This window comes from Canis lupus, chromosome 28 (genome assembly GCF_011100685.1).
Source record: "Canis lupus familiaris isolate Mischka breed German Shepherd chromosome 28, alternate assembly UU_Cfam_GSD_1.0, whole genome shotgun sequence".
Classification (NCBI taxonomy): Eukaryota; Metazoa; Chordata; class Mammalia; order Carnivora; family Canidae; genus Canis; species Canis lupus.
In genome coordinates, this window is record NC_049249.1 from 557,096 (window position 1) to 577,000 (window position 19,905).

Below are 19,905 nucleotides of genomic sequence, written 5' to 3' on the forward strand. Positions count from 1 at the left end.
TTCTCCACTCTCCACCAGTGGCCCAAAGAGCCTTGTTGGGATACAAGCCAATTCATGTCCATTGATTTAAAGCCTTCAAATGCTTTTCTACCTCCCTTAAAATAACTCTACCTTGAGTGACAAGGCTCTAGTGTCTGGCCTTTCCTGCCTCCTGCCCTGTGACCCACCATGCCGACACTGGTGCCATCACTCATGCAAACTTCTACAGCTCTTTTTCTTCTGCCTACAGCCGTCTGGTTGCATGGCTGCCCTGTCTGTCCTTCCGTCTTCAGATTCACCTTCTCAGGACTTCCGGACCAAACTGCCTAAAATGCAGCCCTGGGATCCCTTTTTTTAGAGCACGTCTTAAAATCTGAATGTATCTTTTTTATGTGTATGTCTGTTAAAAAAGGAAAAAAGCACAATTCAACTGAGTAAATTTAGGTCTTTTTTTTTTTTGTAAATTGAGATCTTAATGACTTTATTCAATGATTCATAAATATTGGGCAGAATTGAGTCTAACATAGAAAGGAACTCGGAGGAGCTGTACAAAATGAAAAATTACTATAGGCAGAGGGAGCAGGAAATTAGAAAAAAGCAAGTTGGTTATTGTAAGGTTACTTTCTTACAGGGGACAGTTGGGGTCTAGATGACCTAACTAGTACTGACCAGATGATTACCGATGGACTGGTTTAAGATTCCGTTCGTTCCTGGGAAAGCTCTAACTGTTAAGTCTTGGGTCTGTGATGTGTGGCTTAGTTTGAATGACTGCATTTGGGGCCTGTTGTCTTCTTTTTAAACTTATGGTCTATCTTACATCATAAATTCTATGAAAGCCATGACCTAGGTCTTGTTCCCTGTATCGCCATATAAATGAAAAGCCTGTGGATTTCTACAGTGGACATAATATGCAGCAGGGAAATTCTCTCCTAAAGCATAAAGGCTAATAGCATATCCCACCCCCTGTGACTAGATCCTTGCCACCTTCTCTAGTGCTCCATCCTCCCCCACCTCTGTTTCTCTGTTTCTCTCTCTGTCACACATACACACACCTTTTTTGCTCTAGCTACACACATCAGCATACAAAACCGTTCAGGTGTCAAATCTATCAGGGTGCCTTCCCTGACCTCTGCCCTCTGATTTAGAGATCTCATAGCAGTCATTTTGCATCCTGTGCACAAACCTCATTTAAATTAAAGATTGGTGTAATGTTTTAAAACTTTCAAGCCAGCATCTTTTCAATTTGAATGAGTAACTAAGAATACAGGCTCTTAATTAAGACTCCCTGGGATGGGGGATCCCTGGGTGGCACAGCGGTTTAGCGCCTGCCTTTGGCCCAGGGCGCGATCCTGGAGACCCGGGATCAAATCCCACGTCAGGCTCCCGGTGCATGGAGCCTGCTTCTCCTTCTGCCTGTGTCTCTGCCTCTCTCTCTCTCTCTCTCTCTCTCTCTCTGTGTGTGACTATCATAAATAAATAAATAATTAAAAAAAAAAAAAAAAGACTCCCTGGGATGGGAGCCTGACTCCTTCACCGACTTGTGTATGGTTGTGGTCCAGGTCCTTAACTTCTCTGTGCTTCCAAAGTACTAGGTTCTAACAGTACAGAAAATAATGTCACCTAATCACATGTAAGGTGCTTAGACTTGCTGGCACAGCAACCATTCTCTGAGGTTATCCTCATTTTAGACATGAAGGAACAGAGACCCACACAGCTGAACTTCCCCAGTGTCTTCCAGCTGCACAGAACTGGCCCAAGTTCTTTGTTTTATGCCAAGAAGCTTTCTGTGGTTTTATCTCTCCTTTCTTACCAACCACAATACAATTTTGGCACCTCCTAAGTCCAGCTGTCACAGGGCTTCTTGGAGTATGGAAGTGGTAGCAGTGGGCTTAGTAGGAAGGGCAGAGATTTCTGGCAAAGGTGGTGGCTCTTGGTGGATACAAGGGTGTAAGAGGCAGTAACACTATCATATCTACTTAGCTGTGAGGTCATATAAATTAGAAATTGTTCCTTTATGACAGCACCACATAGGATATTGGGAGACCTTTCCAGGGGGCTGGGGCCCTGAATCAAAAGGAAAGGGAGTCAGTGAAACATGTTGTTACTGTTAGTGACTCCATTTACTGTCCACAGGCCTGGGAACAAGGATACATGGACTCCATTCCAAAGCCCTTTTAACAGTGTGGAGTATGCAGTGGTTATGCCTAGTCCAGTATTCAACAGCCAGCTAAAATAAGGAATGTCTGTCTGTCTGTCTCTCTCTCACACACACGCTAAAAACTACTCTTAAAAAAAAAAACTTTTGTGAGTCTTATTAAACCAATTCTTTTTTTGTTTTTGAGTATGACACTTATAATTTCCAGTTTTGGTTTTAAAAGCAAAACACACATTTTAAGACACTTCTGAAGTAATCTGAGAGCAGAATGCTAGATTTTTGCTAATTTTCAACTATTGCATGGTTGATTTATCCATAATTCAACAATTTTTTTTGCAACTTACCTTTTCTCTTTCTAAAGCATCCAAAAAAAATCAGGAGTCTTCAAAACATTAATTTCTTATGTTTTCACATTCGTAACTCATTGGTTTGCTTAATATGAAATGCTGTCATTACACTAAATAGGTACAACTTGAAACAGTTTGGAAATAGGTTGTTGAAATTAACTCAGGGAGAACCTGAGTGGATAGAGACAGAGAACTGGGCCAAAGCCCATCGGCCCTGGTGCTGAGTGTGCTTTACAGGCAGAAGGCCATAGGCTTTACAAATCGAATGGAAAGTGCTGGTTAAGTGAGAACTGGAGGACAGAACTTCTACTGGATGTTGGCTGATTTTCAGAGAAGAATCGCACTTGCAGATCCTACTTCCACCAGCAGGTGGCAGACAGGGTTCATGAGCTGGTTTTGGCCTCGGCTGGAAGCTGAGCCTTGCCAGTCTGAAGGGCTGAAAGCAGCCTGGCAACCTTCCTTTTCATCATGTGAAACCCCTTTTGTCTTCCCGCTCCTTTGATAGCCTAGCAGTGTTCCTCTCCAAGTCAATGTGGGCAGAATCCCGGGACTGTGGTAAGGGATCCCAGGACCATGAGAATACACGGGTGTTCCCACTGATCTTGTCCTAGCCTCAGTTTCTCCCCTGAGATGGGGCCAACTCCTATCTTGTTGAGGAATCAGTCCCTTCAATTTCTTTCTCTTTCTCCTTGAATAGAGAGGAGAGCAATATTTTACCTTCTGGGGAAGCCGGTCATCCAAATCATCTGCTAGTAGATTGCCTGACAGTAGATCTGGGTATTGGTCTCCACTGACCCCCTCCCTCCTCACAGTTCCCCAAGAGAACTCTTGATGGCTGATGCTGCTGGGTGCCCTTGGCAGGCATCTGGCTTCCTGGTTGGTAAGACCACAGGTGGCCTGTGGTCAGCCTGCCTCACCGCTATGGAAGTTACTAGCCAACTTGGGCATGTGGGCTTATACCTCACGGTATGAAGCCAGCTCTTCTTGGAAGCACCAATAGCCTGGCATTTAAAGCATCAGTGCAACAGTGTATACTTGACTGTAGGTAGATGGATGGTTGGGCCTGAGGGACTTTTCCCGAGATAGTGATCAGAAATTGGGGCACTTTAGTGTTCAGGGTAGCAAGAGGTGATAGGTAAGGACACTATGAGCAGGAGCAAGTGAAGGAACACCAGCCCAGTCTGCTCTGAGGCCACTCCTTTGTTGCTCCCTAAATCCCAACCCTAGGAGCTCTGGCCCAGGCCAGTACATGTGCTGTGGTGGCCAGGTAGACTTTCTTATAGGGTCTGGCCCTAATGGAGCTGACCCAAGTCTGGGGATGAGCTGGAGAAGGAAGGTAAAATGGGCATGGAAGGGAGCGGGACTAGTACTAGCCCGAGGGAAGTGTGGAGAGAAACAGGGCCCAGCTCGTGGGGCCCCGGGAGGACAGAGAACCGGCACGTCCCATCCCCATGGCTCCCTTTTCCTTTGTACACATGCCTTGCTCCCCCGCACAGACCCAGGTGCAGAAGTGAGCTGTACAGTGCCATGCTGAGCTCTGCCTCATAGGCTCTAGCCCTGGAGCAGATATGGGGTGAAGCAAAAGCAAGCAGGCCATGGTGGAAGGCTTGTGAGGAATTCCAGACCAGCTGCCAGCTGCACAGGCCCAGGTGGCTCAGCGGGGGAAGGAAGAACTGACAGGAAAACTGTCCTGCCCTGGGCACAGGGAGTATGGAGCAAAACGTAGATTTGCATCAATCCAGCTTCAGTGACTGTGATCACACTGGGTATTCCTCAGAGCTTCGTAAGGCCATTCCACTGTGGGACACCCCGAGGACTTCCGACTCTGTGAGCAACTTGGTAACACCCATTCTGCATGACCATAAAGGAGTCAGGCATCCAGACATCGTGCCATGACAGCAAATTTAATAAAGAATGCAAAATGTTCCCAGTGGGCTACTCTGATCCCAGGTGCTTTGGTGGTCACGGGATTGTCCCCTCTGACACCTACCAGGCCCTGCATGGTCGGAGCAGCATCCAGATCCCACATGGGGCTTGGGCTCCCAACAGTCCCCCTGGGGGTGTCAGGACTCCTCTCTCCACTGGCTCCAGAGCTCCTGGCACCCCTGAAGCCCAGGTCCAAGCTGCAGGGGTTTGTGGCTCCTCCTGAGGCAGGCAAGCACTGCTGTGGGAGGGAGCTCTTTCCACATCTTCACTTTTGGGCTTTGTCACCTTTTGCCCCAACAGTCAGGCTTCCCAAGGTTGAAAAAAACTCCTCCATTTCCTTCTGCAGCAGCTGGTTCCTCTTCTCTGCATCTTCCCGTGCCCGCTCTGAGTTCCTCAGCTTTATTTCCAGCATTGTGTGCTTTTTCCTTTCTTGGTCCAGTTCTTCTTCTAGCCGTGACATTTGTTTCCTCAGGCTGGCACTACCTTCTTCAAGTCTTTAAAATGAAGAAGAAAGACACTGATTTAGCCTTTGGCTGGCTGGGTTTCAGGAAACATGTACCTGCATGCACTCCTTCCAAAGGAGCTGGTCAGGCGGCCCATGGTGGTGAAAGATGAGCACAAGCTGAGACCTGGCTCTGGGATGGGCCCTGTAGGCCTCATCAGCTCCTCACAGGACCCTGGCACTGACCCTCAAGCCAACAGGCCTCACCCCCAGGGGACCTCCCCTCAGCCTGTGATCCAGAAATGCCAGCGTGAGCATCTAGCCCTTTGGCACTTGAGGCTGGAGACCTCTCTGAGTCCTTGCTAAAATATAAAGTCTGCCACCCTCCCACCCAGCCAACCGTCCACAGAGGAATGGACTGCCGGCTGGCAGAAAACAGGACCGGTCCCCAAATGGAGAGGGAAGTAGGAAACTGTCCCCGTGCCTTTGCTCTTCTGCGAGGCTCCTAGTGCTCCGGCCTTCCTCTGGTTGCCCCACCTCCCATGGCCCCCCAGGTCCCAGCCAGACACCGCGACTCCATTAGGGTTGTCACCTCCACTCTTCCTTGTCCTTCATGCCCCAGCTCAGATGTCTCACCCTCGGTGATACTTCTCTGGATCCTCCTCAGGAGGCCACATTAGTGTTTCTTATGCCACCGCAGACATGCTGCTACGGATGTTGACACCATGCTGTGCCAAGGTTGGCCCATCCGTCTTTTCGACCAGATGACTACATCCTATGAGGCCTCTGGGGCACGCTGAGCCCAGCCCCTGGGAGCCAACATACGGCAGTGTGAGCCCCAGGCTGGCTATTTATGAAGCAACATGGGCTGCTCTGAGTTCTGGTGTCTTTTCTGAAAAAATACAGGTGCCAACCCTCCCCCCAAGAGCTACCGCTACTATGGACGAAGAAGAACCAGGAGCACACAGCACAACACCTGTTACTTGTACGTGGAGTAAATATCCATTCCCCAGCCTGTCCAGGAGGAAGCCCAGGCCTCCACCCTCAAGCATTGAACACAAAGCACGAAGAAGGCAGGAAAGCTCCCTGCACCCCAGCCCTCCGTCTGGGGAGCACAAGACATGCCATCAGAAGAACCTCTCCACAGACCCCTCATTGCTCATTCCTCTGCCCTGGTGCTCTCAAGCTCAGGCCTGGGCTACCCGTCTGCTTCTCTATGTGGGTCTTCGTATGACCTCACCCAGTCTCCAGACTCAAAGCATCATTTACACGCTGGCAACCCCTCACAGCCTCCATCTCCCTCAACTCCACTCAGAAACCTCATAAGCACTGCACCTTAACAGGTCCACAGATAGCTCCTGATCCTTCTCCAAGCCACTTCTGCAGCCCTGGTGTCCCACTCAGTGAACATCTTCTTCCAGTTACTCCGCCAAGACAAAATATTGTCCCTTAAGTCAGTTCTTTCACCCCCACATCGGACCAATTAGGAAAAACTTCCAAATACATTGATAATCTGGCTCTTCTCCCCATCTCGACTGCTGCCCCTTAGGTCCATGATACCCACATGTCTAGCCTGGAGCCCCACCCTGTGCCCTCGACCCCCTTTCTCACACTCCCCTCGTCCCCACTCTCTTCTACCTGCCTCTCCTGGCCACAACCCCCGGGCTTCTGCACCTGGCCTTCCCTCTATCCCAGCATTGCCTTCCGACCCTCACTCCCCATGCCCCCCTTCCCTTCACCCTGCTGTGTTCTCTTCCTTTATCTAACCTTCTAACACACCATGCATTTTTAAAATCTATCTTGCTTACAGTCTCTCTCCACCCCCAACTCCCAAGCACCACCAAATTAAGAATGAGGGCAAAGGTTTTGATCAGTTTTGGTCTTGGCTTGTGTCCCCTGTGTCTAGTACAGTATCTGCACATCACAGACACTCAGTGGATTCTCTTTGGGAATACAGGATTTGGCACAGGGGAAGGGTTCTGAGTCCTGGGAGGCAGGGCAGAAAGCTGGTTTCTCCCAAACCACTAGACAGACCCAGTGCTGACTGACTCCATATGTGCAGCCGTATTCCCCAAAGACCCACTGGTGAGGCTCCAGTCTTTCTTACGCTCACACAGACTCTTCTCTCCCTAGACCACCCCTCCAATCAGGATGACAACATGACCTAGTGAGGATGCTACAAGGGCTGTTCCTTCCACCCCTTTGCCTCTGAGAGCTTTAGCTTATCTCCAACCCATGAAGCAGGAGGTTATGTGAGCAGCAAAAGCTTCCTGAGCACTCTGGATGCACCAGGTCCTGTGCTGAACACTCTCATCTACTGTGGCACTTAATCCTCATGACAAATGGGTGAGGTCACCGGAGCCCAGAGAGCCTGCCCAGGCAGACACTTGGCCAGTACACACTGGGGTCAGAGAGCCTGCCTGGGATGCTCGGCCAATACACAGTGGACAGGGACCTAGCCCTAGGCAGTCTTATCCAGAGCCCTCCATGAAACAACACTGCATTTTCCCCTGAGAAGTCAAGCTTCTTAGCAGGTCAAAGAACTAGAAGCTCAAGTTGGTCCACAAATAGCTAAGGAAGTGAGAAGTTGGTTCTGACTTCCTCTGAGGCTATGTGAGGACAGCCTTCACCTAGTAACATTTCCCATGTATTCTGTAGTTTTTGTCTGTGAGCTCATCTTCAGGTCTGTCATCATCTTCCTCTGTATCTGCAGGATGTTCCACTGTTCCCTCTGCCTGGTAAATTCCAACCCAATGCTCACATTTGTGAGGTTTCCACCTAACTGTATACCTCAGTTTTACTCATGTGGTGTCTTTCCTCCTCCTTGCTCAGCCCATTCCTACTGGTCCTGCAACTCCTGGCTCAGGTATCACCTGCCATGACCCTCCCTGACCTGACCTCCTGCAGAACAAAAAGACCAAATGCTGCCACTCCTACTCCCTTAGAAATATCAGGCTCAGAGTTAGGAGCAGGAACCCCCCTCTACCTCCACTGTCTGATGGGGAAAAGAGGACCTCAGAGCCCACTAACACCTTCTGCCAGTGGGTGGGGCCTGATTTATAGGTCAGATAGCTGGGGCCAGGGATGGAAGCCTGAGATGGTGGCGGAAGCACTGCACACTGGCCAGTGCAGGCCCTGCTGGTAACCTTGGAGAACCTGGTGCCTCAGAGCTGGAAAACACCTTCCTCCCAGGGAGGCTGGAAGGATCAAACTAGGGCCATCTGTGAACAAGCTTGCAAGGCTCAGCATGTGGCACAAGGCATCCTCCTGTGGCCAGGGAAGGTAGGAGGGCAGGGCTCAGCACAGCCAGCTCCCTCCTCATGGGAAATTGGGCTTAGAATCCTGGAAGGAGCCCTCATTGCATATCAGGCCCAACCACGGTCAGCCAGCGAGGACACCAGTGCATGCGGGCACTTCCTGGGGTCCATGCACACCTCAGGGGGCCCGCCTCCTGCCTGAAGGCCACACGGGGACTCCCATGCTGCGTCTCTGTGGTAAAGGTGCTCTGAGCAGCGCAGGCGGAGGCTGTGACTCGCTGGCTCCCTCGGCAGGCGGCAGGCCTTGTGGAGCTCTGAGTGCACGCCCGGCCCTGTGGCTCCCGAGCTGCTGCAGACAGAGGACCCTGCCCCTCCATTCCCAGCCCTGTCCTGGGGGCTTCCCCCAGAAAAGAGGCTTCCAGGGGCCGGCTGCTCTGAGCCTCGCCTCGGGGAGGCTTTCTCTCAGAACCGGAGGCGCGACCGGAGGCCGACGACCACGAGGGCCCTGCCCGGCCCGGGGGGCGCCAGCCTCGCACTCGCCCCGGGGCCGCAGCCCTTTACCTTTTGATACTCGTGTCGTACTCGGTCCTCTGCCGGCACAGCTGTGCCCTGAGCTCCGCGACCAGGCCCCGGAGAGCCTCGGAGCAGCGGGCGTAGTCCTGGGTCGGGCCGCCTGGGTCGCTGGGCTCGCCGCCGCCGACGCGGGCGCCCGCCTCGTCCCGGCCACGGCCCAGCTCGGGAGCCCGGCGGTCCCCCCTGCTGCTGGCGGCGGCGCGGGGCTCGGGGGCCCCCTCGGCGTGCGGGGGGCTGCGGGCGGCCGAGTCGCTGGCCCCGCAGGCCGCGCAGCTGCCCACCGAGCCCCCGGCCGCCGCCTCGTCAGAGGAGGCCCCCGACCAGGCCGTGCCGGGAGCCGGGCCGCCGGGCGGGGGCACGTTGTCGTAGGTGGACAGTCTCTGCGCAGAGCTGCAGCCCTTGAGCCGCTCTCCCGCAGAGGCCCGGCGGGGGCCGCGCAGAGAGGACAGCCCGTCCGCGAGCCGGTTCCCTCCGGAGATGATGGGCCCCTCCAGGGATGAGGCGCCCCCCTTCGGGCTCCCCGGACGGGACCCCGACGGCCGGGAGGAGGACTTCCAGCTGGGCAGAGTCTGCACCCTCTTCCCAGGGCTGGTGGCGACAGGGCTGCCTCGGCCACCCAGGCCCGTAGGAGAGGTCCTGGATAGCGCCGCCACGGTGGCCCCATCCAGAGATGAGGTCCTGTGCGACGGCAGGCCAGGGGTGCCGGGGCTGCCGGGTTCCGGCGGGGCACCCCCCGGGACCTCCCCAGAGCCCCAGCTCACGGCGCACGGTGGGCCCCCACGCGGGGCGGCCAGTCCTTCCTCGGCCCTCGCAGCGAACAATTGGCCGTGTCTGTGGATCAGGACAGTCATCAGGTGCTGGACCAGAGAAGTGCCTGCCAGGAGGACAGTGAGAAGGCCTGGCTGCGGCCGCCTTAAGTCCGGGCTCTCTAGACCACACCCAGCCTGGGGTGCCCCTCAAGAGAGGAGCAGGAGCTCGCCGTCTGCCTCTCCAGAGGAAAGGACGGCCACCACGTCCTCCAGACCCAGACGGCCCGAAGAATCCTGCCCGCGGATCCCCTTCCTTGGACACAGAGGAGGCGCTGTGCCGCCCGGCCAGGTGTGGGGAGAGGCGGGCACTGTGCCCAGCGAGGCTGCAGGGCGGGCCAGCAGCAGGACCTAGACGCCACAGCCTTCTCAGCTGTACCACGTCAGTCCCCTGTACTGCCAATGAGGGCTGTGCCTGGCTGGCCACATTCTGGGGGGGCACAAGGCTCTGGGACAGGGACAGAGATGTCTTACACACACACACACAATCCCACATCCACACGGTCACAACTCACAAATGAATGTATGCAGCCCCCAACATGCACAACCTGCCCTTGCCTCCCCCTGCATGCTCTCCCTCTCTCTCTCTCCCTCTCTCTGTCACACACACACACACACACACACACAGTGACACACACAATACCTCTTCTCCAGGCCACAGCCCCTGAGATGCAGCCTGTAGTGCCTGACACAGGGGCTTGGGGGTCCGCGATGAAAGGGGGGCAGTACAGTGGAACCATGGTACCTATCTGCTTGCCGTGTTCCCTCCTATTACCCTCCACTAAAGACCAGAGACTGGGAAGGTTTTCAGGTGATAAGGAAGGAGGGGTGGTCGGGTGGGCCCTCCCACTAGGGGTAACCTTATAAGGGTCCTGGAAAACATAAGGAATCCTTAGGCCACAAAAATGGGTGAAGCAGGAACTCGGTGTTTGCTGTTGGCCATTTGTTCAGCCTGGCAGGCCCAGAACCTGGGAGCTCAATGTGAGAGAGTGGGCTCAACAGTCCCAGGGAGATCTGAGCAAGCGTGCCACCCCAAGAATGCCAAGCAGCTGCTATTGCTATTTTTTATCACTATTATTATTATCTCCCCCCAGGGAATGGCTCTGACATCTGGGAGCCAGCGACAACTAAATAACATTTACTTAAGGGAAACAAAAACATCATTGTTTATTTAAGGACAAGGGAGCTGACCTCTTTCCCCCACCCCAGCCTCTCCTGCCATTCTAATTGCTCCCAAGGACCCCATCCACAGGCCAAAGTTCCTTCTGCTTTTATAGCTGGACCCCATGGGGTTGGGGAGGGGGTGGTGAGGAGGTCTAGAGGCTCCTGCCAGGTCCCCGGGACACAGCCCCTTCCTACCGGCTGGGCCCTGGGCTGGACTGATGTAGGGTGATGCTTCTGAGGACACGCCTGGGACTGAGGGGAGGCCAGACCCAGGCAGCACCCGGTACCGCCGTGCACACCTCCACCGTTACCTTCCATGATGGTTACTGGGTCTTCTATCTGTGGCCGAAGTATATTAGGTCCAAAAACAGTTGCCAGGTTCTGGACGCTCATCTTGTTGACATTTGAGTGGGACTGAACTTCATCCAGAAACCTGTACAGTAAGGAAGAAGCAGCTGGCAGAGAAGCAAACGCTGATGCCAGATCCGCTGGGAGTTGCCGGGCCCATGCGCAGCCACATCCAAGGGTATCCGCAAGCTGCCGGGCATAGCCAGCTGCCCTGCCAAACTCAGAAGAGGGCAGAGCTTCCCCCTCTGTGGGGCAGGAGGCGGCCATCCAGAGCAGAGGCCAATGGGACAAGGGAGGACACAGGACTCTCCTGCCTGCAGTGGGGGCAGATGCCCCAGAAGGCCCAGAGCCCTCAGGCATGGCGCTAGATGAGGGCCACACGCATGCCCGCTCCCAGCACCTGGGCCTAGGCCGTTGTGCTCAGGAGGCTGACCCCTGAAGGGAGGGGACAGGGACAGGCACCCAGAGAGGACTCCAGGGACAGAGGGTGCATCTCTCCTCTTCAGAAATGATGCGCCGGAAACTATCGAACACCACCTGCTCCCATGGGGAGTGTCAGCTCCATGGGCATAGGGGCTGTGTTCTTTATGCCCCTCACTGGCTCCAGCAACACCTGGGGAGGGTGGGTGTGGGGTGTGAGAATGACCGGGGCCCCTCTGTAAAGGGAACTGAGCCAAAGTGCAGGAAGGGAAGCTCTCTGCCCCTACTCACTTACTTGCAGATATATCTGAGCAGGTTGTAGTTGGCCAGGGGAAGGCTGCTCACTTGTTTAGCCAACTCCAGAGTCCCCTTGGGATTGAAAGAGAAAAAGAGCATTTCAAAGGCCAGCAAGGAGACTCCAAGGCCCTTTTGCTGGAGGGAGGGCTGGGAGCAGGGGCAGGAATCAGAGTCCAGACCTGTAGCCAAGCCTCAGGGGACCAGAAGGTGCCACCACCTCCATCTCCCTCAGAGGAGCAGCGAGGCTAGGCTTGTGACATCTTGTGGGAGCCGATTTACTCTGGAGAACTGATGTGAAGGGTATGCCTCTGCAGGGCTAAAGAGGAATGGCAGGGCCAGGGCTCAGCACATTTATGGAGACACAAATATTTGCCAGGTAAAGACCCCTCATCTCCCACAGGGCCAGAAGTTCAGCATATAGTCCCTGCCCAGCCAAAGGCACCTGCAGGAGAGGGTGATGGTAGGCTGGGAGCCCTCTGTCCTGGAAGTAGTCTCAAATTCTTTTGGGAGGAGACAGGATATAAATAGATGAAGGGTCTGGTGGTTTCTGAACCCAATGGCTGGCCTGGGTAGCCTAAGGTTGAGGTGGGTAGTAGGAGGAGTCCCTACTGTGTGGGGGTCCAGACCTGGGCCCCAGGCACCCAGAACCATGACGGGAACTCGGCCTGTCCTTCCCAGAGACTGAGGTCTGCACACAGAGAGGACCGTATGCAGACAGGGGATGCTCTCAGCCCCCTCCATTCAGAGCTGCCCCCCGCCCACAACATGCAGACAGCAGGATGTTCCAGGCCCCCCTTCACAGAGCAGGAGGTTCATGACCTCCCATCTTACAGAGCAGGCTGTGGGCCAGGATCTATGGGCCAGGAAAGTCAGTTTGTGCCCTGCTCCATACACCCGCCTCCCAGCAGACCCGCTTCCCAGAATGGGCCCCAGGAGCTACTGACCTCCCCCTCGTCCTTGGTGAGCAGCTGGGCACAGCTAAGGAAGTCTTCATACCTGGCGAAGGGGACCACGGGCTCAGGGAGCTCCCGCAGGTAGAGCTTCAACAGAGAGGCCACCGTGTGCACGTCTGTTGTGCTGTGGGCAGGGGGACATGCATGAGGCCTGGGACACCAGGGAACCCCAGGGGTGGCCAGCACCTTGTGCCACTCCCCCAGGGGCAGCCTCTGCTCTCCTGTCCGTGTGTGTTTGTGTGTGTACAGTGAGCCAGGAAACCGGCAGGAGTGAAGGGCCCCTTTCTGCTGGCCTGGTGGTCCCTCTGGGGTCCTCTGCAGGGCAACATGAGAGCTGCTCCGCTCTAAGCAGGCACTGGGTGATGGGAAGCCTGAGCTTGCTCTCTCCCCACCCCCAGGCTGGCCCACAGTGTAAGGGGAGGGGCCATGGCAAAGGCACCTGGCATGCTAGCCTGCTGAACTCCTGGAAAGAGCAGGCGTCCCTGAGCCCTGGCCACTAGGGCCCAGGCAGCTCAGAGGTCGGGCCCTCCCTCTCAGCCTCTGGGCTCTTAGGCACATTATAGACCCTGGGCGTCTATGTTCATCACCCTATTTCCAGCGCCCCAGTGCTCTGTGTGTCTACTCGGAGGCCCCAGTTTTCTGCTCCCCAGCTTGGATTTGCCCAAGCTGGCTTTCCCCCAGTGAAGAGCAGCAGCCCTGGGCCTATTGGCCTCTGGGTTCAGGTTCTGAACTGGGGTCTTGGCACCTCCTCTAAGCTTGCCTTCCTGGATGGACCTGGGCACTAGGTATTTCATGTTTTTCTAGGGCCCTGGATTTAAACCCTGAGCCTGCATCTTCCTCATGGCAGGAACTCAGGAAAGATGAGGCTGGGGCCAAGAGAATGCGGCTGTGCCCTTAAGGTGCCACCTGGCCTTGGCTGTCCACAGCCGGTCTTGCTGAGTTAAGCCCTAGGGTCCCTTCTGGCTTCTCAAGCTGGAGCCCCACCCTGGCTCCTCCTCTATGCCCTCAGCTTTCAGTACTCCTGGGCCTGGGAGGCCTGGCCCACAGCCGGGGTCCGCAGCCCCAGTCCACAGCCTTCTGCCCCCCAGGTTCCTGTAGCCAGATCCTCTGCCCTACCCTGGTCTAGGGAGTCTGGCCCAGCATTCTGTCTCCCCTTCTTTCCTCCCTGCCTAGAAACACACTTCCTCATCCTCTCCTTCTTTCCCTACTCACTGCAGAGCTTTCCTTTTAAACAGTGGCTTAAGGCTTTTTCTTGGTACTCCTTGAACCACGCCCTCCTCACCATCCTCTCCCGCTACACACACCTGCCCTGAATCCAGGCACCCTATCCCAGCACCCAAGGAGAATGTTCTGCAGCCCACAGCTCTGTGGATGCCCACCAGACTGAGAGCCCCACTAAGGCAGGTGCTGTCACCTGTCCCGCTCACTCCCCCAGGACCAGGCTCACAGCATGTGGTGGAAGGGGGCTGGGTGCACAGGCAGGGAGGACAGCTCAGGGGTCCCAATCAGCTTCTGCCCTTTCTGTGGGCAGGACTCAGACAGAGGGAGCTAACCCGAGAGCCTTAGTTTCTCCACCTGTTGGATAACACTTCCATTCCTTGGTATCTCTTCTTTCCTAAGGGCAGACCTCCCCTCAGAATGGGGGCAGTCCCAAGCTCTACATCTACTGACAGACTTGCCCACTGCAGTGATGGGTCCTGGTAGAGGCTGGAGGGACTGAGGGTGTTCTGCCCCAAGACAAGGGCTGGGAAGGCCAGGGCTGCCAGCAGGAACCCATGGGCTTATCTGTGACTGTGAAGGCAGAGCTGAGATGCTCCAACAGAGGCCAAGGCTGGCTTGATGCAGGAAGAACTTTCTATGAAAACTACTCTGTGACGGGTGGGGTCCTGTCTGGGAGAAGAGGCCCCAGGGAGCCACCTCCCTGGTCATAGCCCTCCCTGGGCTCCTAAGTTAAGTTGACTCTACCCACACAGTGCAGCCCTCGATGGGGAAGTCCCAGTGATGGGATAGGACAGGTACCGGCTCCCCACCCCTGGTATCTGAGAGAATGTGGGGCTGCTCCATCTTGCCACTGAAGGGGCCTGAAGGGTGGGAAGCTGAGAGAGGGGCCCTGCAGAAGGTCTAGAGTCCCAAATGGAACCAGCAGAGGCCCTTCTTTTCCCCTGCCTGGGTTGGGTTTACAGGCATCCACTGTGGAAACAGCCTGCATAGTCATGAGTGTGCCTCATCCATGGCAGGATCCATCCCTGAGAGGAGGCCCAGGGCTTCTGCACTGATTCTGTGCCCAATGCTCTGCCCATGGGAACAGTTGGGTGCTGGGGGGTGCTACTGTGGGAGCCATGCCACCACCACCTTGCTGCCAGGCTTCCTGGAGGCCAACTTACTGCCCCCTGGTGCTTGTGTCCTGGGAGGAGCCCCTACAGCAGGAAATGGACCGGTGATCCCATCTCTACTGCTTTCCCTCAGGAGCTCACCTGTCAAACAGTGGTTTCTCCCCACAGTCGAAGGAATCCTGCAGGTCCCTCACCAGGTTGGCTTGGCCTGGCATGCGGAAGAGCCCCTCCTCGGTGAGCCCATGCTCCCGGATGAAGTCCACACACTGTTCCACCAGCAGGGGGGCCAGACGGGGGCCATACTTCCGCTCATGGTGGACTGTGTCCTCTAGGCGCTGCCCAAAGATCCCTGGGCACAGAGAGGAACTGGTCACACTCTCAGCTGTCCAGCTCAGTGGTGGGGGAAGGGTGCTTTGGACAATGGGGGGCCGGAGGTGCTGTCAGGGCCAAAAGTGTCTCTCTTCTGAGGGAGCAGATGAGGATCTGGAGGGAGGGGTCTATACCAGGCAGCTGGACCCTGGGCCACAAGCAGGAGGGGACAGTGGGCAGGGGGCCTATCCTGTGCTGTGGAATATGTCTAAGCCTGAAGAACTTTCAGAGGGCCCTCAGGGAACACGAATTATGCATTTTATTGATTCATTTATCTGTACAACACTCACCTCCAAACAGGAGTGACTTACATTTAAGATCCCAGAACTATGTCCCCCAAAAGATGTGCCCTAGAATGTTCTTAGCGGCATTCTTTGCAATCCGTCCAAATGGGAAACCACCTGATGCCCATCAGCAGTAAAATGAGTGGGCATGTCATGGTCTACTCATACTGTGCAGAACCAGACAACCATAAGAACAGATGGCAAGCAGCTCGCACAAGACAGATGACTCACTGATGTGAAAACTTACTCGTGGCTCAGCATCACCGATCGTTAGGCAAATGCAAGTGAAGCCACAGTGAGGTACCACCTTGCACCCCGGGAGGATGACTACTATCAAATCAGAAAGCAGCAAGTATTGGTGAGGATGTGGAGAGATTGGAGCCCTTGTGCACTGTTGAAAGGAATGAAAATGGTGCAGTCACTAGGGAAAACAGGGCAGTGTCCTCAAAAATGTAAAACAGGATTACTGTATGATCCAGCAATTCCACATCCAGGTAAATAAGCAAAGGAACCAAAAGCAAAGACTTGAACAGACATTTCTACATCCATGTTCATAGAACATTATTCGCCATATTCAAAAGGTAGGAGCACTTGGCGGGCTCAGTCAGTAGAGCCTATGACTCTTGATCTCACAGCCAAGAGTTCAAGCCCCAGGCTGGGTATAGAACTTGCTTAAACAAAACCAAACCAAACCAAAGCCAAAGGTAGAAACAACCCAAGTGTCTATCAAAAGATAAACGGATAAACAAAACGTGGTACATACATACAATGGAATACTATTCAGAATTAAAATAAAAAGGAAACTCTGACACATGCTCCAATGTGGATGAATCTCAAAAACATTATGTCAAAGTGAAATAAGCCAGCCACAAAAAGACAAATACCGTATGATTTCGCTTCTGTGAAGTACTTACAATAAGAATTCATAAAGACGGAAAGGAGAATGGTGGTTGCCAGGGACTGGAGGATGGGGGCAGGAATGGAGAGCTGCTATCTAATGGGGTAGAGTTTCAGTTTTACAAGATGAAGGAGTTCTGGAGCTGGAAGGTGGTGATGACTGCACATTGTAAATGTACTTAATGCCACTGAGATGTATGTACACTTAAAAATGGTTAAGATGGTAAATATTAACTCTATTTCACCAAGAATTTTTAAAAATTAAAAAATAACTGCAAGCAGAAGCCAGACCTAGAGTTCACACTGCATGACTCCATCTATGTAACATGCAACACCAGAGCAGGATGTGGTTACCCTGGTGGGTCAGTGACTGGAAGGGGTCGGAGGGGGCTTCGGGAGTGCTGGTAGTGCTCTGATTCTGGACCTGGGTACTCCTTACCCAGCTGTATTCACTTTGAAAAAAATCATTAAACTACCCTTGTGATTTATATACTTTCTTATATGCTACATTTCAATAATGTTTGTAAAACAAACAAACAAACAAACAAACAAACACAGGAAGCAGGAGATCCAGAGCATTTAATACAGGACAAGAGGCAAATGAGGGATAAAAGGAGAGAGAAAGAAGTAGAGGAACTCTGGACTGAGAAGATCTATGACAACTAAATATACAACCAGCTAAGAGGCTCCTTGCGGCCTAGGCCAAGAGCGGAAGTAGCTGAGGACCATAAAGCTCTCGCTCTCACAGTGATGGTAACAGGAGAAACACACTTCTCCCAGCCCTAAGCTCTATGAGGATTTTCAAATACCTAACATCTTCCACTTGCACACATGACGCAGAGACTTCCCCCACAGGGTGGCTTCTGGGGTGTGCCAGGGGCATGATGCCAGAGCTCCATTCTGTCCAGGCATGTGGCTGCCGGAGATGTGGATGGTGAGCCAGTCAGGTGAGCATTCAGTCTCTCCCTTACCACTGAGCAGTGGAAGGACTCTGGGCACCTACTTAGCTCCCCCCACACTGGCTAGTTTAAAATAAGATACATCAGTTCCTAATACAGTGCCTGGCATAGAGCAGGACTCAGTAAATGTTCGTTCTCCCCCTGCTCGACCCAAGTACAAAGCCTACAGAGTCTGGGGGTGGTGAGACTTCTCCCTTCTAGAAAACATGCCCATGTAGAATGCATCCAGTGATACCATCAATACGTTAGGGAGAAGTGTGTACATGCAAGTGGACTTGTGTGTGCACGTCTGTGCATGCATATGCGTGAGGAGAGGGCGCTAAAACAGCTAACACATGGCACTCAAGGTGCCAGGTCCTGCTCTCAGCACTTCAAAGACACCAGTGCATATAATTCTCATGCAGCTTGTAACCTAGGGACTATTACTTTCACGTCACTATCAGCATCATCCCCATTTTTCAGATGGACAAACTGAGAGGCAAACAAGTTGAAGAGCATGCCCAAATTCACTCAGCACATGGCAGGGTCAAGGTTCAAACCCAAGCAGCCTGGTTCCAGGCCTAGAGAATGTTCTAGGCCACAGTGCTGCTCTTTACCCACACTGATGCCCGGATACCTGGATACTATCCACCCACCAGTCCTGTTCCCCAAGTTTCTCCAGTCTTCACTGGCAGTTCCCACAGACATGGTCAGCACTAAGCAGAGACTATAATGCGACATGAAAGGCAAAGCTGTCTGCCTCCCGGGCCTGGGGGGAGAGCCCGGGGCCCCTGCCCGCAGGGGTGTGGCCTGCGGGCCAGTCAACAGCGTCCTGGCCTCTCTGCCGAGCCTGAGAGCGGCCTGTGCTGGCCCTGGGGACACAGCACCCCTGTTCCCCCTCCCCTCACCCAGGGCTCCATCACCAGCGCTCAACTGCTCTTGTTTAGCTGGTGTGCAAACCACTGTAATGTGAGTTATTTAAAATCAGGAGGTTTCATACAAAAATTGATTTCCAGCTTCTCTTGAAAAACTCCACAGGGCCGGAGGCCGGGAGGTATCCCTGAACAGCAACGGGGCGGCGTCCCGCCATCCGTGGCCGGGACAGCACACCCCACGGTCCGAGTCCTCGCCAGGCCCTGCCACCTCACGCCCAGCCCAAGCCTGCCTTGGGGGAGGCCCTCACCCCTCTGCTTTGACCTGAACGGCACAGACGGCCCCGGGGTCCTGTGGGCATGGGAGGTAGGGAGCAGGGCGGTGATCGCGGAAGGTAGGAGCGGGAAACCATCTCGTCACCACCTGAGGCAGTGCCAGGCCCTTCAGTGAGCGGGAAGATGACATGTTGAGGGGAGCCACACGTGGGCCGAGGGTCCCCCAAAGGGGAGGGGGCTCGACTGGCACGGCACCCTGGGTGCCCACCTCCCTCTGGCCCGCCTCCCTCTTTGGTCAACGTTACATACTACTTGAGCCCCCTAAGCCACACGTCTGCCTTCCTGCCTCTGGCCCGTGCATAGACCTCGGCCTGGAAGCTCCTTCCTCTCCAGTCTGGGCAAATGTCCTACCAGCCCTTGGGAGCAGCTCTGATGGCCTCTCTGATGGCCCTCCTGCAGTCCTCACCAGGAGCCCCTCCCTGTCCTTCCTGAGCTAGTGCAGGATGGGGATCACCGAGGGGAGGACGGTGAAGGATCCAGAGTTAGTGCTCCCCAGCCCTGGGCTTACAGGGGACTGAAGGCCCGTCAGGGAAGAGAGACACTGAGGAGAATTCTACAACTCCTCCAGAGACCCACAAAGCTGGGGTAACCCCGTGCAGCCCTTTCTGCTTGCCCGTCTCCTGTCCCCAGGACACCTGCCATCCTCTGTCTGTCTACCTGTCCATCTACCCTTCCTCACCCTCGCACTCAGGCCTTACCCTGTTCTAGGTAGTGGAAAATGCAATGGGGCAAGCAGGCTGGCCAGACAGAGGGCGGCTGCTGCAGGGCTGGCCCACTGCTGCTCTGGCAGCACCGCCATCTCTAGGAGCCCCCTCCCAACCCCGGCACAACCATGGCCTCCCTGGTAACCCTCATCGCTGCTCACCCTCCCTCCCAGACAGGGCTGTGAGCCAGGAATCGGGAAGTCCACAACCCCAGGCGCTTCCAAATACAGGTGATTTGGGGGAGGAGGTGACGTTGAGACTGGGGTGCAAGAATTAGTGGGAGGCAGCCAAGCAGGCACGTGGGAGTAGGGTGGGTGAGCAGAGGCCCCAGGGCAGATGTGGGTGGGGTCTGATGGGGAACTGCAGGGGCTGGAGAGTGGGTGTGAGGGAGCCTGCTGAAGAGGCAAGGATCCTCAGCTGTGCTGAGCACTGACCTTCTATGCTGCTCGGGGGCTTGGGAAATGGCAACACTGCCCCAGGGCACTCCAAGTGCTGAGCCCAGTGA

General features: G+C 54.6%; 1 protein-coding gene across 4 annotated transcripts in view; it reads right to left on the reverse strand.

Annotated features, from left to right (window-relative positions):
- Positions 1-4,369: 4,369 nt before the first annotated feature.
- Positions 4,370-19,905, reverse strand: part of ARHGAP22 (Rho GTPase activating protein 22) — a 135,698-nt gene continuing 120,162 nt past the window's right edge. For all 4 annotated transcript variants that reach the window (XM_038578023.1, XM_038578022.1, XM_038578021.1 and 1 more), the window contains 6 exons: positions 15,142-15,349; positions 12,659-12,791; positions 11,713-11,786; positions 10,961-11,082; positions 8,668-9,553; positions 4,370-4,901 (listed from right to left, as the gene is read on the reverse strand). In XM_038578023.1, coding sequence (XP_038433951.1) covers positions 4,673-4,901; positions 8,668-9,553; positions 10,961-11,082; positions 11,713-11,786; positions 12,659-12,791; positions 15,142-15,349 — 1,652 coding nt within the window. In that variant the 3' untranslated portion in view covers positions 4,370-4,672. The remainder of the gene's footprint in view (positions 4,902-8,667; positions 9,554-10,960; positions 11,083-11,712; positions 11,787-12,658; positions 12,792-15,141; positions 15,350-19,905) is intronic.